The sequence below is a fragment of the Carassius carassius genome, chromosome 9, assembly GCF_963082965.1.
Source record: "Carassius carassius chromosome 9, fCarCar2.1, whole genome shotgun sequence".
NCBI lineage: Eukaryota > Metazoa > Chordata > Actinopteri > Cypriniformes > Cyprinidae > Carassius > Carassius carassius.
In genome coordinates, this window is record NC_081763.1 from 5,298,351 (window position 1) to 5,318,195 (window position 19,845).

Sequence of the window (19,845 nt, forward strand, 5' to 3'; positions counted from 1 at the left end):
ATTTGTGAAACGACAAACAATAAGGACTACTCTACACTGCTTAAAACTAACGTTTGAATCATCAGTGGCAAATCCTTTGCATATGAAAACCTACTTGCATACCATGAGTCAGAAGCGCCAGACTGTCCTTGCATAGAGTGAGGAACGACCTGCGGCTATAATGAGGAACAGCCGGTGGATTCGACGAAGGAGCGGCCGGGGGTTGTGGCAACCACATGTGATGGCCCCGGGCTGGACTCTGCTTCGTAAAAGCCGATCTGTTGATCCACAGCGCGAAGTTGATGTATTTCCTCAGCGACCAGCACAGATCATCTCTAGTCACGACGGAATCAGATATCGTGCTCTTATGGAAGGCAAATCAAAGTATTTTTAACTTCCACAATGAAACACACAGCTTCTCAACTAAATGGTGCTTGCAGCAACAGCAAGAATAAAAGGTATGCCTTCTTTTTTTGTGTGTGTGAACATTTGGGTGGCATTTCGGAAATCTTCACACATAGTGACGTAGAGATGTGTAAATGAGCCATTTTAGGGTGCTGTGGACAAGTCTTAACTTTTATAAAGAATTATCTCTTTTGATTTGAGACTTTAGTCTTTGCAACTTTACAGATCTTCTTTATGCACCAAGAGCTTGTTACACTCCAAAGAGAAAGGAAAAATTTTAATTGCATCATATGACCCCTTTAATGAAAGCTTTGTAAGCTATAGGGCCCTATTTTAACGATCTAAATGCAAAGTGTAAAGCGCAGGTGCACTCAGGGCGTGTCCAAATCCACTTTTGCTATTTTAACGATGGAAAAAGGTCCTTTTTTTTAGACCAGCACACCCATGGGCACACAAATGGGTGCAAATGCATTTGCTAATTAAACGACGTGGCGCTGGACGGGAAAATGTGAACGGCACCAGACTGAAACTAGCAAACACACTTGTGCTGCACTTGTGTCGCATTGCGCTGTGTGTATGATAGGGCCCATAGTTTGTCATTTTATATCTTACGGTTTTATTGTTTGTCATTTTTAATTAAGAATGCCAACGAATCTGTATTTTGTTTAAGTCTTAAAAAGTGAAATATGTATAGATGTACAGTATATAAGTAAATCAGGCAATTACCTTTTCTTGTAAAACGTGTCAACAAGATCTCGAATAAGCATCCGAAGCCCTGCTCATAAGATAGCAAAAGAGGATCTCCCATTCATAAAATTCAAATCACAAATAGGCTACTGAAGAAAAATAACAGGCTGAATGTTAACCACAAATTCACATCGTTTCCACACAGATTCGCGATAATGTTTTGATTTGTGATGTGTATGTTGGTGTATGTTGAAAGTGGTTTCCAAGTTGTTGATACATGTATATGGTTGCTAGGGCTGGGTTGATCGATTAATCATTTATAAACAGTCATTGATTCTGTCTTTTATTAAACATTTTTTGCACAAAATAAACACTAATGATCACTAGATAGTGTTGAAAGCAGCAAAACTTACTGAAATGTATCATGTCTCATGATCGCTCAACCAATGTTTCAAGATGTCAATAAAACAGCTTGCAAACAGTAAGTCATGTATTATTTGATTGTTGATTATTATATATAAAAATGAATAGCCATTGACTTAAGGTAATTCAGAACAAGGCATTAATATGTGGTTTAAACACATATTGAACAGAGTACTAATAAACAGACAATATGCTAGAAATATATGCACTATATGCTAATAAGCAACTTAAAGTAAATGGTTACCAATTTAATAAAATATTAATGCACCTGCAGGGTCCTCTGTGTGTACAGTATTATAATGTTAGTCAAGAGGTAAGGTAGTTGAGAAAAAATTGAAATGTACTGTACCTGATATAATTACAAACAAATGGATATTGAATCAGTTCATGAAATCTGTCAGTAATGGTGGCTAAAGGGTTTTTAGCATGTTGCTACAGTATCTGGGTGATTTTGGTTTTGTTGCTATGGCATGGCCAGATGAAAATTGTAAGATTGTCTGCTTAGTAAAGTAACAACACACCTTTTCAACAAGCCACATGACCTTAAGAATCATTCATGAGAAACATTGTGAGACTTCACACTACAGTTTAATACTTAGGGTTTTGTTAAAATCTTTAACTCTTAACTGCACAGTAGATCAACTAATGGAACACTGTTTAATAAAACAAATGCAGTTGTTCGGAATTATTAATCAATTTTGATGTTTTTATAATCAGACTGTCATTACATATACAAAATGTTCTTTTTTTTCTGGATAACTTTTAACTTTTTAAAAAAATATATAAATTCCAGAAGATTATGTATAAAGACACATGAAAGGAGATTAACAGTGATGGATCTTATTCCATCAGAAGAGCACGAGGAAGAAACGGTTGAGCGCGGCACTCCTCGTAGATGTTGTATCTAAGCAACAGCCGCGGAAAAAGCCTTGATTCTTGTTGATGTCTCTCTGTCAGCTACTAAGTGTAGGCGATGTGGAGAGTCAAATTAATGGCCACTATCACTAAAACACTTTCAGACCTTCTGAATGAGTTTTCTGTACATTTAAGCCTCTTAAGAGATTTGAGCAATGTTTTCCACACATTCAGATTTGAGAAAAGGGAGCTCGGTTTAAGTTGCTTCCTAATGTTTCTGTGAGAAAGACTGAAAGAGACACTTCTCCCCCTTTTGGTCAATAATAGAAATGCAGTCTGCCTGTTTTTTTTTCAAGAGGCTTGTAATTTTTTTTGTTTTTTTGAAGGTCAAATGCCACTTTAACTTCTTTGTTGCTGTCAGATAATTATTTAGCAGTAAACCTCCTAATGTACTTATGACAACTTACTTAAAATATGAGGAATATCGATGGTGGCACTTCCTGTTCCTGTGCTTTAGATCACGTTTTGATTTCTTTCTTATTAATCAGTGGGTGAGGCCAGAAATCTGATTCCCATGGACCCCAATGGGCTGTCAGACCCATATGTGAAGCTTAAACTCATCCCAGACCCCAAGAATGAGACCAAGCAGAAGACCCGGACCATCCGCTCCTCACTCAACCCCACCTGGAACGAGTCCTTCATCTTGTGAGTCTGTCAGCATTAAACACACACTCTCATGGAATTGTAGATGTGTTTTCTCATACGTGCCTGTGTGCAGTAAGTTAAAGCCCTCGGATAAGGAACGACGTCTGTCTGTGGAGGTGTGGGATTGGGACAGAACCACCCGTAATGACTTCATGGGCTCCATGTCCTTTGGTGTGTCTGAGCTGATCAAAGCTCCTGTATGCGGCTGGTGAGTCAAATACGCTGACAGCACAAACACAACAAGCTACTGTTTTTCTTACATATTTGACTCTGTAATATAATGTTGTATAATAAATGTTGTTGCTGTAAAACAGTGGCTGATATTACAGTATAGATCTATCATGCTATTTCTGTGTTTTGAGTTATATTGGCAATTCCACGCTATAGCTCTTACTCAAGCAATAAACCATAAGGCATGCTTTATAGTCATTTTAATATGGTAAAATACAGTAATGTTCAATAAATAGTTCATAATCATAATTCTTATATACAGGTGTGGTTGTAAGTTTATTCTCCTTGCAGAATTTGCATAATGTTAAAGGAAAATGCCACCGTTTTTCCATTTTCCATTATGTTCTTCCCTCAACTTAGACGAGTTGATACTGTATGAACCTCTCCTGTCTCAGTGCGTGCACTAAATCGCCGTGGCACGTGGCACCACTATGCTAGCGTTTAACTTAGCACCATTCATTCCTTAGGATCCAAACAGGGATGAATTTAGAAGCTACGTACCAAAAACTTCCATGTTTTTTCCTATTTAAAGACAGTTACATGAGTAGTTACACGAGTAAGTATAGTGACACAAAATAAACAGTGGCGATTTCCTAAGCGGATGAGCTCTTCGCAGCACTTCGACCTCTGCGCAGTAATTTCATCACTCCTGAAAACTCCCCCTAACTTCAGTCAATGAAACTAACATGAGGAGTTTTCAGCAGTGATGATATCACTGGGCTGCGAAGTGCTCTGACGCCATACATTATAGTCATCATTTTTATCCACTTAGGAAATCACCGTTTATTTTGAGTCACCATACTTACCCATGTAACTACTAAGCTATCAAGGTGTTCTGTTGTTGGGTGTAATAATGAACATAGCAGTCATCAATTACTCCTGACATCTGAGCTGCTGAAGACGCATTGCATTTGTTTTTGAAGAGAATGAGCAATCCCGATCTGCCTACGGTTACATCCACACGAAACCACAAAACTGACACAAAACGATGTAGTATACATGCCAGACCAGCATGTGGCGCTGTAATTCTTCCACAGAGATAAACTTAAACTGGAGCAGACTTAAACTATGCACATTAACCTTGTCCGTGGTGTACAAACGAAAATGGAGCAATACATTTATTAATCTGTGTTAATGTTAGTTAATTAAAAGACAATTGTTGTTGCTGTTACGTGACGTAGCAGTGTCTTACTAGGGGCAAAATGTGGGCTAATGACGTAATCGTTTCAGAAAATGTACGGATTTGCTGTCCACACAAAAATGCAAGGGTATTGTTTAAAGATTTATCCACTCTAGGACCCGTTTTCAAAAAAGTATATCAATTTCACTCTCCCAAAACGCCCAATGCGTCTGGACGAAATGCCTATATGATACAAAATGTATGCATATACAGCTAAACGCGTCTCCATGTCCACAGGGCATAAATGTGTCTATGTTCGCGCAGATCATACGTGATCCAGCTTCATTAACAGAAAAAGTGAGTGTAAGTGCAAATCGCCTTTTTAAATAATGTGCTAATTAGCAAGTTTCATGATGAATGCGGCTAAAGTAAAGTCCCTCAGAGAGCGGCCCTGAAGAGAGGGGAGGGGTCAGCATAGCTCATTAACATTTAAAGGAAAATGCTACAAAATGGCTTGCTCTGAAAAGAGCTGTTTTGACAGGGTATAGAAGGTGTTTTTTACACTCCCATTGAGAAATTTTAAACAAACTATGTTAAAATAAAATGTCATAAAAACCCATATTAACTTGGGAAAATGGGCATTCGATGACCCATTTAAAGAAAATAAGACATAAAATGTGTTATTTTATATACTATCTATGAGCGGTAACTAGGAGTTGGTTGATGGAAATTTCTTAATAATAGTTAATAGTAAAAATGTGTTACCTAATCTAAATTGTTACTAAACAAAATGTAAAATAATAAATAAAATAAAGATTATACTCAAAAATACACACTCCTCTTAATGCAGCATGTTGCCTTCTTCAGCATCAAATGAATGTTTGCAATTTTCTCTGTCACTGTTGGAAAAAGTTCAACAATCCAGAAGAAGTTGTAAAACCAAAGAATGTGAAGGACCTGGAGTATTAAAACAATGTATAGTTTAACTGCTTGAGGACAAACAAGAGAGCATTAAGAATCAAGTGCAGTGTTTAGGCAAGGCAAGTTTATTTATATAGCACATTTCGTACACAATGGTAATTCAAAGTGCTTTACATAAAAGAAAGAAAAATAGTAATGAAGAAAAATAATAACAAGAATAAAACAAGCAATTTTAAAACTTTTAAAATTATTAAAACTGTACTAATTTAAAATGAATTTAAAACAGTAAGAAAATGATTTTACATAAAATTAAATAAAAAAAAAAACAGTGAAAATATATATTGCAATCAGTTCGGACATTGCACAGTGCTCATTCAATAAATGCACAGCTAAACAGATGAGTTTTAAGTCTAGATTTAAATGTGACCAGTGTTTTAGCACATCTGATCTCTTCTGGAAGCTGATTCCAACTGCGGGCAGCATAGTAACTAAAGGAGGACTCCCCTTGTTTTGTGTGAACTCTTGGTATTTCTAACTGACTCGATCCTAATGATCTGAGTGCTCTGTTAGGTTTATATTCAGTGAGCATATCTGCAATATATTTCGGTCCTAGGTCATTTAGTAACTTATATACGAGTAAAAGTACTTTAAAATCAATCCTAAATGTAACTGGAAGCCAGTGTAAGGACCTGAGGACTGGTGTGATATGCTCAGATTTTCTGGTTCTAGTCAGAATCCTGGCAGCAGCGTTCTGGATGAGCTGCAGCTGTCTAATGGTCTTTTTGGGAAGGCCGGTGAGGAGCCCATTACAATAGTCCACCCTGCTGGTGATGAAGGCATGAACAAGTTTCTCCAAGTCTTGGCTTGGACAAAAGATCTAATTCTTGCAATGTTTTTTAAATGATAGTATGCTGATTTAGTTACTGCTTTGACATGACTATTGAAACTAAGGTCTGTCTCCAGAATCACACCAAGATTCCTGACTTGATTTTTAGTTGTTTGACCCCTAGAGTTAAGGTATGCATTCACCTTGAACACTTCATCTTTGTTTCCAAATGCAATGACTTCAGTTTTTTCCTTGTTTAACTGAAGAAAGTTCTGGCACATCCAACTATTAATTTCATCAATGCATTGGCAGAGGGAGTCAATTGGGCTGTAGTCATTTGGAGATAAGGCTAGGTAAATCTGGGTATCATCAGCATAGCTGTGATAGGCAATTTGGTTCTTTCTCATTATTTGACTTAGGGGAAGCATATACAGGCTAAACAAGAGCGGTGCTAGAATTAACCCTTGTGGGACTCCGCATGTCATGGACGTCCACTTAGACTTATGCTCTCCTAGACTCACATAATAACCTCTCCCTTCTAAGTATGACCTGAACCATTTGAGTACCATCCCAGAAAGCCCAACCCAGTTTTCCAGTCTCTCTAGTAGTATGTTATGATCGACAGTGTCAAACGCAGCACTGAGATCTAGCAATACCAGCACCGATATTTTGCCAGAGTCACAATTTAAGCGAATATCATTTATTATCTTAATGAGTGCTGTCTCTGTGCTGTGATGCGGTCGAAAACCAGATTGAAAATTGTCCAGGTATCCATTTCAGTGTAAGTATTTGTTCAGCTGATTAAAAACTACCTTTTCTATGATTTTACCTATAAAAGGAAGATTAGATATTGGTCTAAAATTGCTCAAAATGGTGTTATCAAGATTGCTCTTTTTCAGGAGGGGCTTAACAACTGCATTTTTTAAGGAGTTTGGAAATGTCCCAGAAAGAAGTGAGGCGTTCACCACTTCTAAAAGATCTGCTTCTAAGCAGTTAAACACATTTTTGAAAAAAGATGTGGGAAGTGTGTCAAGATAGCAGGTTGACGATTTTAGGTGCTGCACTATGTCTTCCAGAATTTTGCTATCAATTGCTTCAAAAATCGACATAATATCTTTTTTATATTGTGGCCTAATCTGTCTGACCTCTGCATTACTTGAGGATGTGCTAATCGCCTTCCTGATATTGATGATCTTCTCAGAAAAGAAGGATGCAAACTCATTGCATTTGCTGTCTGAGAGCATTTCAGAGGGAATCTGACTTGGGGGGTTTGCCAGTCTCTCAACAGTGGCAAAAAGAGTACGAGTGTTATTTAAGTTACTGTTTATAAGTATAAAGGTGCCATCTGTCATATCTGGCAAAAAAATCAAGTCATACTCCACATTCCATACCAGATGGGGGCAGTATGCCTCAATAAAGTGAATTGGTCTACTCTAGAGTAACAAACGAGAAACGGCAGTCTCTATGCTCCACCCCTACCTTCACAACAACCCTAGAGCATAGCTGAAGCCTGTAAGACAGCGGTTCTCAGTTGCAGTACTCGCGCCCCACTGCTCTGCACATTTTGAATGTTTCTCTTGGCGCTTCAGACATTTGTTCTATTCGAACATAAGTGCCCTGCGAAGTGGACATCACAGGATATTCAGCCATGATTCCAGTTCGAAGTGAACGTAGCTATATGTTCCAATCAAAGTGCATTGAAGTGTGCAAGACGTGAATTTAAATTGTATTGATTTACAGAGGTATATGATGTCACAGTTGTCCATGTTTAAAGACGCTGCACAGCACAAATCAGTGAATGAATGTTTCGATGTGAGGTAAACTTCAACAGATTTCCCCTGCTCAGAGAGTAGGGAGGAATGAACATTTGAAAAACAGTTCATGCACTGAGTTCATTTCTAACGAGCTGATTATCTGAATCAGGTGTGTTAACAAAGAGAAACGTGCAAAATATGCAGAGCAGTGGGGCGCGAGGACTGGAATTGAGAACCGCTGCTATAAGAGGATGTTTTGCCTCCAGAGGAACGTTGGGTGATGTCAAGTGATTTTGAAACATGACATCTTCAAGCTACTCCCCTTCACCTTTACCAGTGAATATGTTCATATTCGTTTTGTTCATATTACATTGAGTTGTATATACACATTATTTGAATTAAATTAATTTGACAGACAGCATTCTGTCAACATCATTGGTCAACATCAGACAGCTGATGTTGACCAAGCTAGCGCCAACCAACGTAACCAGAGCTGCCAACTCTCAAGCATTCACCGTGAGACACACGCAATTGACTCTTTTCACACGCTTTCACGCCACACATCAATTTTCCCACGTACAGAAAAACAACGAAGCAAAGAGGACACTGAGACCAACAGACTAGACAGAGCAGGTTACTTATGATATAAAAAATTGGGTAAGTTATAGCTAGCTAATTATCAAACGCAGCTACGGTTAGCCATCGCTAACATTAGCACGTTTATAGAACAGCCTTCGATACATTTCTATGTTATAACTTCCCGAAAAAAACCCCACAAACATATAAAACAAACTTCTAGCGAAATACTAACAGCATCTAATTTACCAATCCAAAAGAAATGTTGCAAGTTCGGTGTCAAACCTCATTTCTTTCAGGTCCATCAGTTGTCTCCAGCGATTGAAAGCAGTGCCGATGTTTACTCTGGTTCGGCTCCTTTTCTTATCGGATTTGATTTGTGATTCCGAGCGCGGTTGTTTCCCTGTAGCGGGTGGTGGTCTCTTGCCAAGGGCTTAAGTTATCCTTCCCCTCTCTTCCCTGAACTGAAATGAAGTAGTGGGCTGTACTTTCCACACGATTGACATCAGGTTCAGGTACGCCCACAAGCCGTGCGAGTTATTCGTGTATTGCAGGTTGGCTGGTGGTTATGTTGCCCGCATACCGCCTCCCATGGCCGAAACTGGTATTACGACACCTGTCGGGCCGGGGCTAGTAATGCTACTGCTAACTAATGTTGATATCTCTGCAGCACTATAACTTGACATTTTTTTAATGACATCATCGCCCTTATTACTTCTCATACTTTTGATGCGTGTAGGTAATTTTTTGTATATTTTTACCTCAATTTTTGCACATGGCACCTTTAAACTTTTGAACAGGGTCATATTTATAAATGCAGCTATTATTATATCTTGTAAATGTCTGTTATGTGAAATAGCTTATTCCGTTGCAGTGCCATTTTTATAATCCCTATTATTATTACTATTATTATTAACCTTTACTCATTCATTAATTTAATTAATAATTGTATGCCTTGCAGAGCTGTTTTTTACAGCTATGCTGTACATGCAGGCCTGTACTACCATGGTAATACCATGGTATGCTACTATTGCTGTACCATACCTTTTAGACTGTACCATGGTAATACTATTTGAAGTTTTTAGTTTGATAATCTCTCATTCGACAGGTATAAGATGTTAAACCAGGAGGAGGGTGAGTACTACAACGTGCCCATCCCAGAGGAGAATGACATTAACCTGGAGCTGCGGCAGAAGTTTGAGGTGAGAGTGTGTGTTTATCTCCGCAGCTCTTCAAACACACTCACTCATGCCAGAGGTGTGTTAAAGAGTCCTGCATGGCTGTTCATTCTCAAGTCAAGTGATTCAATCCTGTTTTAATGTGTAGTGAATGTTCTACAAGTGGCCGTTAAAGCCAGAGAACAGGAATCACAGGACGAACGAATAAGTTTTAGACTAGATCGTGACTCTCAAAGACCAAAAAGCCACTGTCAGGGTCCCCATAGCAACTGTTTCCATGGTGAGATCTGGTGGCTGGTGTGTTGGTGGGATGCTGAAGGATGCCAGGGGACACGACGGGTGCTGAGATCCCTTTGTCAAGTGTTTGCTTATCATGTTTGACTTTATACTGCTGGAACTGTTTGCTTTTGTGTCTGTTTTGTTTTTTCACCTCAAACTGTTTTTCAGAGCTTTCATCTTTCTCTTTCTCAGTGGGATATCAAGGGAACCAGGCCTGGCATATAAAGTCGTCATGGTTTTGATAGTAAACACGAATCACGATTCTTAAATACATTGACCCCGAAAAGTATTCAGATACTTCAGTCTGTAAGAAAAAAAAATCTATTGTACATATAATCGCAATGCAAATGTGGACATTTGTTTTGACATAATGTGGTTGTCAGTGGATCATGCTGATAGTTAATATCATAAACTTCACCCGTGGTTACTCTGCATGAACTTGAGGAGAGTAAATATATCCAAGAAAAATTAACCCTAGAGATGTTCCTTATTATACTTAGTTATCTAATGTAGCACAATTCATAGAAATGTGGCTTCAGTGCCCAAATACTTTTGGACCACTGCATAAAAAAAATAAAGATTAAAGACTTTCAATTACAAAAAAACTACTGTACACTGCAGCAGAGAATAAAGTTATATATTGCATCTTAAAGAGAATTTAAATGATAATTTATAGAGCAAAATTGTATTTTAAGCATTGGCAGTAGAAACACTGAACTACCCTTGCAAAAGCTTTATTTGTCACAAATTTGCAGCAAACAGTACAGTTACACTTTATATTTCATGGCTGAATTGAATTTGAATTCCTCTGTTCGCATTTTCCCGTCCAGCGCCACGTCGTTTAATTAGCAAATGCATTTGCGCCCATTTGTTGGTCTAAAAAAGAGGTGTGTTCAGGCGCACTTCAGGCGCAATGCTATTTTAAGGAGCTGAATATAGGCTGCGCCATAGACCTCAAACCTGGTCTAAAGTCTGGCACAATGTTTTTTCTTTGTTATTTAAAGAGTGTACACGCTGCTTATTAAACACAGGGACACACAGCAGCACACAAACATGCCAAATATTAAAAATTAAAGCATAAAGCATATGCAATGCATAAAATTTTTTTGTAGGCTAATTAAATATATATATATATATATATATATAAATGCCTACATGTCATAATGGATAGTAGTGTTGTCACGGTACCAAAATTTCAGTATACCAGTGAAAATCCACGGTTCTCGGTACCAATTTCGGCTCCAAAGCAAAACACAAAAATATGCTAATTAAAAAAAAAAAAACTTTATAGCACTAAAAATAAAACAAATGCTATTATGTATACTTATTTACAATTGTGTTTAAAGTTTTTCTACAAGTTATATAATTATGAAAAACATTAAACAAGTTTCACCCAAATTGAATTTGTCTTTTAATTTATGAAATTTAAACACATTTTATTTTGGTAAATAAAGGGGACTTGCTATTAAAATTAAAACATGGAAGAAATATTGTGATTTATTTCTTTAAAAAATAATTATATTTATATTTATAATGTTTTATAAATGTTTTCAACAGTAGTAGCAGTATCACATACATTTTACTAAATAATAGTAATATTTCTAGCACAATGCCTTTATGTAAAAATTAACTTTTAGGCCTAATGAATGCATATTTGTCATTTTAACTGAACTTAAGACTGGTGGTGATGCTTAAGATATTTTTGGTCATTGAGGGTTTCTGTAAAAAAATAGTAATAGATCATATTAATTATTATTAAAAGATAATACTACTACTAATTATACTATCATACTAATGTATATACAATGGGTTCATGAATATTAATCACGTTGTCTGCGGTCGGTCAAACTGATTTGCTGAAATCAAAACAGGGACGGTAAGAGATCAGCGCCAGCCAATGAAATTGCCATTTGCGCATTAGCTCCGCCCACTACCGGAGAAACCGGTATGTCTTCTGCTTGTTCGAAAATGAATATGAGTAATTCTGAATGAACTCCATTATTTTGACAGGAGAAGACAACAAAGAATAGTTTACATATAGCGTGTCGATTCAGCGTGGTAAGACTCTCTCGCTCTCTCTCTCTTTGCATGTGTGAGAAACAGCGCTATCAGTAAAGCGACGAGTCATCAAATACATGTGCGCTGTGCGTCCATTGAGATGAACTGAAAAGTTCAGATCGCTTGATGGAGAGAGAACTCTGAAGCTCAGATGCTGAAATTAATGCAAGCGTCACGCGCTTCAGTCTATGTAGTAAACAAACCCACACGTCTCTGTCATTCATTAATTCACACAGAGACGCGCAGAACACGGATTCATATTTCAAACAACTTTTGCAGCTTAACAGTTACAGATACTGGTCCATATGGAGATATGATTTGATTAATTTATGCTAACTTTGACAAATTCCATGACTGTCCATATTAAAATGTAAGTTTCATTTTCATGACTGGATTTTGAGATTCCGTCCTCATTTTCTGCTTCGTGGAAATCATAGCGCTGAACCGGGTTTGAACGGGTCCACGGTTCTACCGGTACTTAAAGAAACCTGGTACCGTCACATTTACATTTTTTTAGTACCGACTTGGTACCGAAGTACCGGGTCTTTTGACAACACTAATGGATAGTCATCGCATGTATCAGAATTAGGCTATCTTTTTGTTTGCACACGAAGAGCTCCGTTTCATCTCGGAGAGGTGTTCTGTCTTTGCGCTTGCCAAATTCGGCTGTGTAAATAGCACATCTGCCATGGCACAACTGGCTCTTCAAGGGAATGGAAGATGAGACTCTGATTGGTTTATTGCATGTTACGCCCAAAAAACACCCATTACCTATTAAGAGAATAGGGACAACCCATTTAGACCATGCGTTTTTCCATCGTTAAAATAGCAAAAGTGGATTTGGACACGTCCTGAGTGCACCTGTGCTGTGTGCTTTACACACTGAGTTTAGATCATTAAATCGGGGCCTTTGATTTTAATGTCATTTAGTTTCAGGAACATGAATACTCAAGAATCACATATTTCTTGTATTTTGAAAAGAAATCAAAAGGTCAACAATATATTTTGGGGCAATACCATCCAAAATACTTTAAAAACCATCAACAGAACCTTAAACTCAACTCTAAATTTTACAGGCAACCATTGTCAAAAAAAGCCGAACTGGGATAATTCTCTCCCTCTTCTTTGTGCGAGTCAAAAGTCTAGCAGCAGCATTTTGCACTAATTAAAGACAAGATAATTGACCCTGTGAGATACCTATATATATAAAGAATTACAATAGTGCGTGATGATAGAAAAACATGAATAACAATCTCCAAGATCCTTAAACGAGAAAATTGATTTCAGCTTAGAAATAGTTCTGATTTGATAAAATGCAGTAACCTGTTTAAGCCGAATCCATTATAATTCCCTGATTCTCAACATGATCTGAAACACTTAACATCATAGAGGCCAGCCTAACTTATACTTTCCTTGGAAGAGATGACAAGCAACTTTCTTCGTTGTAGGAAAACAAATATGTATTTAACAAAACTGTGAATCTGTTTTGACAAAAGTATTGCACTAGTAAGCACTATAAACTGAGCTATAAACTATATATAATAGAAAACAATAGAAAACTGCCTCTTTGTTTCAAATACTCCTCTAGCAACAATAAGCAGAACTCATGATCTGGTAAAAATGCTTTCCGTATTCCATCTTCTGCTGTTTTCTTAATGCGTGTGTCAGTTGTCTGACAGTGAGTGATTTGTGTTGGTTTGACTGATCCTCTCTCCTTGTTCTGTGACGTTTGTTTCCTGCCTTTCTGCTACAGCAGCAGAAATCTGAAGAGAAAAGAACAGTCCCTGTGTGTCCCTGTATGCAGATAGCAGAATAACATCCCAGTTTTTTCCCTCTTGTAGGCCTGTCAGTTCAATATCCGCCTGCTGAAGGTAGCCTCCTCTCTCTGCCCTGCTCGCCTCTCGTCTGTCTCTATCTGTTCATCATAGATTATTCTACTTCACTCTCTCTGATTACTTGTGTGGCTCAGGCTGTACGAAGAAATCAGATTTACTAACAAAGATGCAATCTTTCAGGTTTCTATTCCCTTTCACTTACACTATCCACACACACGTTCTTGCTTTCTTTGTTTATTGTTCAAATGAACATCCACTGACATCCGATCAGTGAAAGAGGTGTCAGAAATAGTGCCATCTGAGCATGATATTTTCTATTACATTAAACATAATAAAACCTATCAAGTAGTAGTTAAATCTACAAAATTTGTCAAATAATCATGGGCTCCCTTCACACACTGACACGTTTATTCCAGTTGTAAAGCCATAAGCACTGCAGTTGTTAGTAAATAGGCAGAGCACAGAAGCTAAAGGACAGGCAATGATCTTTTGGCTGTTTGTGATCTGCTTTGTCCTTCTATCGATCATAGAAGGTTTCCTCACACTCTGACCCTGAGCATGCTTCATGTGCATTCTGAGCAAATGACAAATAGATCACATCTTTTTGTCTGCCACCACAGAAAGATTCTTGTTTCACTGCACTGTTGACAGTCTGAAGTGCACTAGTGTTTGGGTTTGCACTTATTTGAGATCTCCAATAGAGGGCAGCACACGATAACTATTCTAGATGTGTCTGAATGTTTACTATTTCTCTGAGAGCAACTCATTGAAAGGACAAATTTCAACCCTTTTCATAATGTATTACTGGGTCATTGTCTAGACAATATTTATATATATATATAGTCAAGAAGTGTATTATGTGCACATATATTTTACAGAGTATTATTAGGAGCGTTTACATTTTGTATACGTAGCTTAATGTTGTTACACTGTTATTACACTGTTATTACAACCAATAGTACATGTAATTACATCTGTAATTACATTATTTTACATATTATTTAAAATGTGCATCTTAATTTGTACCCCAATGTAAATAGCATCATTTCTTATTAGATTAATATGATGGTAACATAGAAACACAGAAAACATGGAAACAATGTTGTGTGGGTGGTCGAATGGTAACTCTTCTTACTTGATAAATCTTTACCCAGGATGTTTATACACTTTGTTTATTTAGAGTCCTACCCATAAGATTAACCCTAACCTTAACTTGTTTAGCTGCAAATGCAAATAATGTGATGCTGTAGTTTTACAGAACGGCATGTATATTCACTTTAAGGACCAATTCTCACTATTAATTAGTTTTTTTGTTGTTGTTTTGTTTTTGTTAGCATGCGTATTACTAGCATACTGGCTGTTTATTAGTACTTACAAAGCACATATTCTGCATGACCATATTTTACATTACTTAACCTAAAGCTAACTACTTCAAAAAAATGTGGTTAATAGTTAATAATAAGAATTGGTCCCCAAACTAAAGTGTGACCATTATGTCTCACTCTGTTTTTAAAATAAAGGTGTTTTTGGAGCAATGCAATTTGTCGTTCCCCAAAGAACATTTCAGTGAACAGTTCTTCAAAGAACCATTTGAAGAGCGTTTTAATAATCCGAAGAACGTTTTACAACTATAAATACATTTTTGTATAATGGAAAGCTTCCATGCATGTTACAGGTACTTCATGAAAACATATCATTGTGTTAATGAAACCCTAAAGTTGTGTCTTACTTCAGGTGACATATAACAAAACAGATTATTCTAGGCTATGGTTTCGGCAAAAAAATTGAATAAATTCACCGTACATTTTAAACTTAGATCTTTGCACAATGTTCATGGTAATATATTGGTTCTATTTGGTTTCCTGCAAATGAGAATCTTTTTTTTTTTTTTTTTGGATCTTCTAATTCCTGCTGTATAAGATTGGATCTGCTGTTCTAGAAGTCTTTAAGAAAAGCTCATTAATGTGCAATATGTGAGAGTGGTAAATCTACTTTCAATTACTTGATGGATCCATTAATAGTTTATCGCTAGATTTAACAGACACTTTTACTTAGAGTGGTTTACAAATGAGGAATATAACATTAAAGATTGATGCTAAAGAGGCAGTAACATGAGAATGGCTCAGAAAAAAAACAGCTAGAACCAAATTGTTTGGGAGTGTGATAACAGCTTGTTGAGAAGAGCTTTCCACATCTATGTGTTGGTACTAGGATAGTGACTGATTCAAGATTCAAGAGTTTTATTTGTCACATACCAAATTATATATAGCATACATAACCAGCAGTGAAATGTGAGTCAGGTCCGCTCCATGGACAGTGCAATTATTAAAGAAAACAACACAGATGGAAATATACATAAATATAGCTATGTAAGAATGAAATAAAAGTAAACAATAAAAATATAAGAATAAAATATAAAAAAGATGTATATTGTAGAATTAAATAGAACGCAAAATAATGTGCATGAACGTAAACTGAAGTCTTAAATATTAAGATGTACAGGGATGTACAATGTGCATATATGCATTTTACTGTGGTCTTAAATATAAAGATACACAGGAATGTACAAGAAGCAAATGTGCAAACATGGTGACACTGTCAGTGTGTCTATGTGAGGTAGTGAATAAAGTGAAAAAGATAAAGTGAACATTAAGTGGAGGCATGAGGATGTTAAGGGGCTGGTTAAGAGTATAGGAGCCTGATGGCCTGGGGGAAGAAACTCCTCCTGAGTCTTTCGGTTTTTGCCATCAGGCAACGGTAGCGCTTACCAGATGGCAGCAAAGTGAAAATATGGTTACTAGGGTGGATGGAGTCCTTGATGATTTTAGTAGCTCTACTTCTGCAGCGTTTGAGGTAGATGTCCTGTAGAGAAGGGGAGAGCAGACCCTGAGATGCGCTCAGCTAAGCGCACAACTCTCTGCAGGGCTTTGCAGTCATGACTGGAGCTGTTCCCATACCACACTGAGATACACTGAGCCAATACACTTTCTATAGCTCCAGAATAGAAAGTTTTCAGGATTGCTGGTGAGACCCTGAATTTCCTCAGCTGTCGCAGATGGTACAGTTTTTTCCTGGCTTTATTAACCTGAGTTTGAATGTGAGTAGTCCAAGTCAGGTCCTCCGAGATGTTTACACCAATGTCCTTGAAGCTGCTCACCCTCTCCACAGGGGTCCCGCTGATCATAAGAGGAGTATAGGGCTGCTGCTGTTTCTTCCTGTTTCTTACTTGATCACTGCAAGTATATTTACCTTAAATGTGATGTGAGCAGCAACTATTCATTAGAAATCTCCACACCTGCATAGTAAACTGAGAGTAAGAGTGAGAGAAAATTAGAAATCCTTATAATAAAAAGAAACATGGTTCACAGCGCTGATTCAATTTATAATGCAGCTGCAAATCAGTCATATACTTGTGTAATATCTCATTATTGTCGAAGATGTTAGATGTTGTTTTGATCTTTAATAATTGTGGAAAATCAATACCAGTGACCGGATGCCTCAAATTAAATTAGCATATGAAACGTTTGATGATTCTTTGATGTCTCTATTGTCAGAGGACACACAGTGACGGTGTTCCTCTGACCTCAGACATTAGCGGGCCCTTCTGTGAAATAGGTGTATTTTTCATTTCAAAAATCTAATATTTATTGTCCATTTCATTAGGATTTTAAACATTCTGTGACATTCTGTGTTAGTGATATTTCTGTCACAGTCACCAGCTGGAGTGCCCTTGATAACCACCAGAGGGCACTCCATCTCTCTGTCACTCAGTCTTGGATTTATTTCCCATAATCCTTTGGCCAGACTCATCAGCACTCATTGTTTGCACCTGTGTCTAGTTAATCCTGTCTGCCCACCCTTTATACACCTGGTTCAGTTTGTTAATTTTTGCTAAGTCTTGCTAGTATCAACTGCAATTCTAGATCTTGATTGTTGTTTCTTCCATGTTTCTTCCATGTCTTCCATGTCTTACTCTGCCTGTTTTTGGATTACCCTTTAGCCTGTGATTTTGCCCTGTTTTTATTGTCTGTACTGATTACATGTGTATATGATCTTCTGCCGGTTTCTGGAATTTGATTGTGGATCACCCCTTCATTAAATATACTGCGTTTGGATCCTCTGTCTTTGTGTCACTGTGCAGTTCATGACAATTTAATTGTGCCAGAAAATTAAATGTTCAATCAAATGTTCAAAATACATGTATTAATTTTAAACACTGTCAGAATTGTAACTGGATTGACAGCACATTTTTATAGTTTATGTAGGCTTTGGGTGTATATTTGATGAAAAAAATATTATTTTTCAAATGTCAAATGGTCAGTCATGGTAACAGGGCTGATATTTGTTAATCTTTTTTTTTTTTTAAATGATAGAACATTGTTATTATTATTATTATTACTTCATAATTAATATCAATATGAGTATATTTGTGAAAATTGTTAAATGAGGAGTCTCACTGAGCTCCACTGGATACAAACACCACATACAGAACAACATCAGTACTTCATGATTACAGTTAACAGACCTTCTCAAACATCTGACAGTCTTTACAAGAGACTTGTCATTTCTTAATGCGAGTACCTTGTGATGTTTTGACATCAGATCTTCATTACACTTCATTACACTCCATTGAATCACAGTTAGTGTGAATGGAGTTTACATTAAAGCCAAACACACTCTCGGTCACCATAATATACTTTACAGTATTCAGAACAGATTTTGAAAAGGATATGGAAGCTCATTTTTAAGAATTAGCCTGGATATTTCCAGCAAGTGGGTTTATGTTTGATAGGCCTGAAGATCTCCACAGCCTCTTTCAGTCTCTCTCGAGCGGCTGTGGATGTCTCTCGAGCTCAGCACACATTTTTCTGCATGTCCTGTCATTTTCACACAGGCCTGGCCATGTTACAGCTTGTTTCTAAGAAGTGCCATGTTGTGTAGTTGAGCACGCAACAGAAATTGAAGTATCAGACATGCATTCGAGTGTTGTGGAAGCTCATGTATTAGGTACTGATCCCTCTCCATCACTCTTGTAGAAAGCCAAGTTCGGTCCTGGGAAGAAAGTCATCACTCCTACTGATCACCGACGCTTCAGTTTTCCATCCGGAAACATGAACAGAGTTCAGCTCAGTGACTTCCATTTTCTGGCTCTTCTTGGCAAAGGCAGTTTTGGGAAGGTCAGTCACACATACTTATTGCTCCTGACATGCCTCAAAAAATGCTTGAATGTCTTTCAAAAATAAACCTCACACAAATACAGCTACTAGTTCTTCCTCAGAATGACTTTGTTTCTCAGAGTGATTAAACAACCAGTAAAACAACCAAATTGCATGAATCCAGCTGATAAGGTTGGAGCTTGTCAATTTTTGGCTTATCTGGGGATAAAGGTACAATCACGCTGTGCAAAAAAGTTTGGTTGTCTCGACAATAGTAAAGCAATTTATAAAGCACCGAAGTATTGCTCAGATCCAACTTTTTGGTATGGCTGTTCACATTAGTTTTAAAGGTCAAGTCACCTTTATTTATATAGCGCTTTAAACAAAACAGATTTTGTCAAAGCAACTGAACAACATTCATTAGGAGAACAGTGTTTCAATAATGCAAAATGATAGTTAAAGGCAGTTCATCATTGAATTCATTGATGTCATCATGCAGCTCAATTCAGTTTAAATAGTGTCTGTGCAATCATTTGCAATCAAGTCAATGATATCGCTGTAAATGAAGTGACCCCAACTAAGCAAGACAGAGGCGACAGCGGCAAGGAACCGAAACTCCATCAGTGACAGAATGGAGAAAAAAACCTTGGGAGAAACCAGGCTCAGTTGGGGTGCCAGTTCTCCTTTAATTTAGATTTAAACTGCAAGAGTGTGTCTGGCTCCCGAACAATGTTAGGTAGGTTATTCCAGCGTTTAGGCGCCAAATAGGAAAAGGATCTGCCAATATCTGATTCCAGTGTGACTGAATGATAGACCTGAACAAAAGAACAATAACAAGACATCATGAAGCATTCCGT

The 19,845-nt window shown here is 37.4% G+C and overlaps 1 protein-coding gene across 2 annotated transcripts in view; it reads left to right on the plus strand.

Moving 5' to 3' along the window:
* Window positions 1-19,845, plus strand: part of LOC132148775 (protein kinase C alpha type-like) — a 169,096-nt gene that overhangs the window by 129,840 nt on the left and 19,411 nt on the right. Inside the window, exons 6-10 of one of the 2 annotated variants that reach the window (XM_059557477.1) lie at window positions 2,898-3,054; window positions 3,128-3,262; window positions 9,591-9,684; window positions 13,839-13,868; window positions 18,869-19,009. In XM_059557477.1, coding sequence (XP_059413460.1) covers window positions 2,898-3,054; window positions 3,128-3,262; window positions 9,591-9,684; window positions 13,839-13,868; window positions 18,869-19,009 — 557 coding nt within the window. The remainder of the gene's footprint in view (window positions 1-2,897; window positions 3,055-3,127; window positions 3,263-9,590; window positions 9,685-13,838; window positions 13,869-18,868; window positions 19,010-19,845) is intronic. The other variant, XM_059557478.1, reaches the window with a different exon arrangement.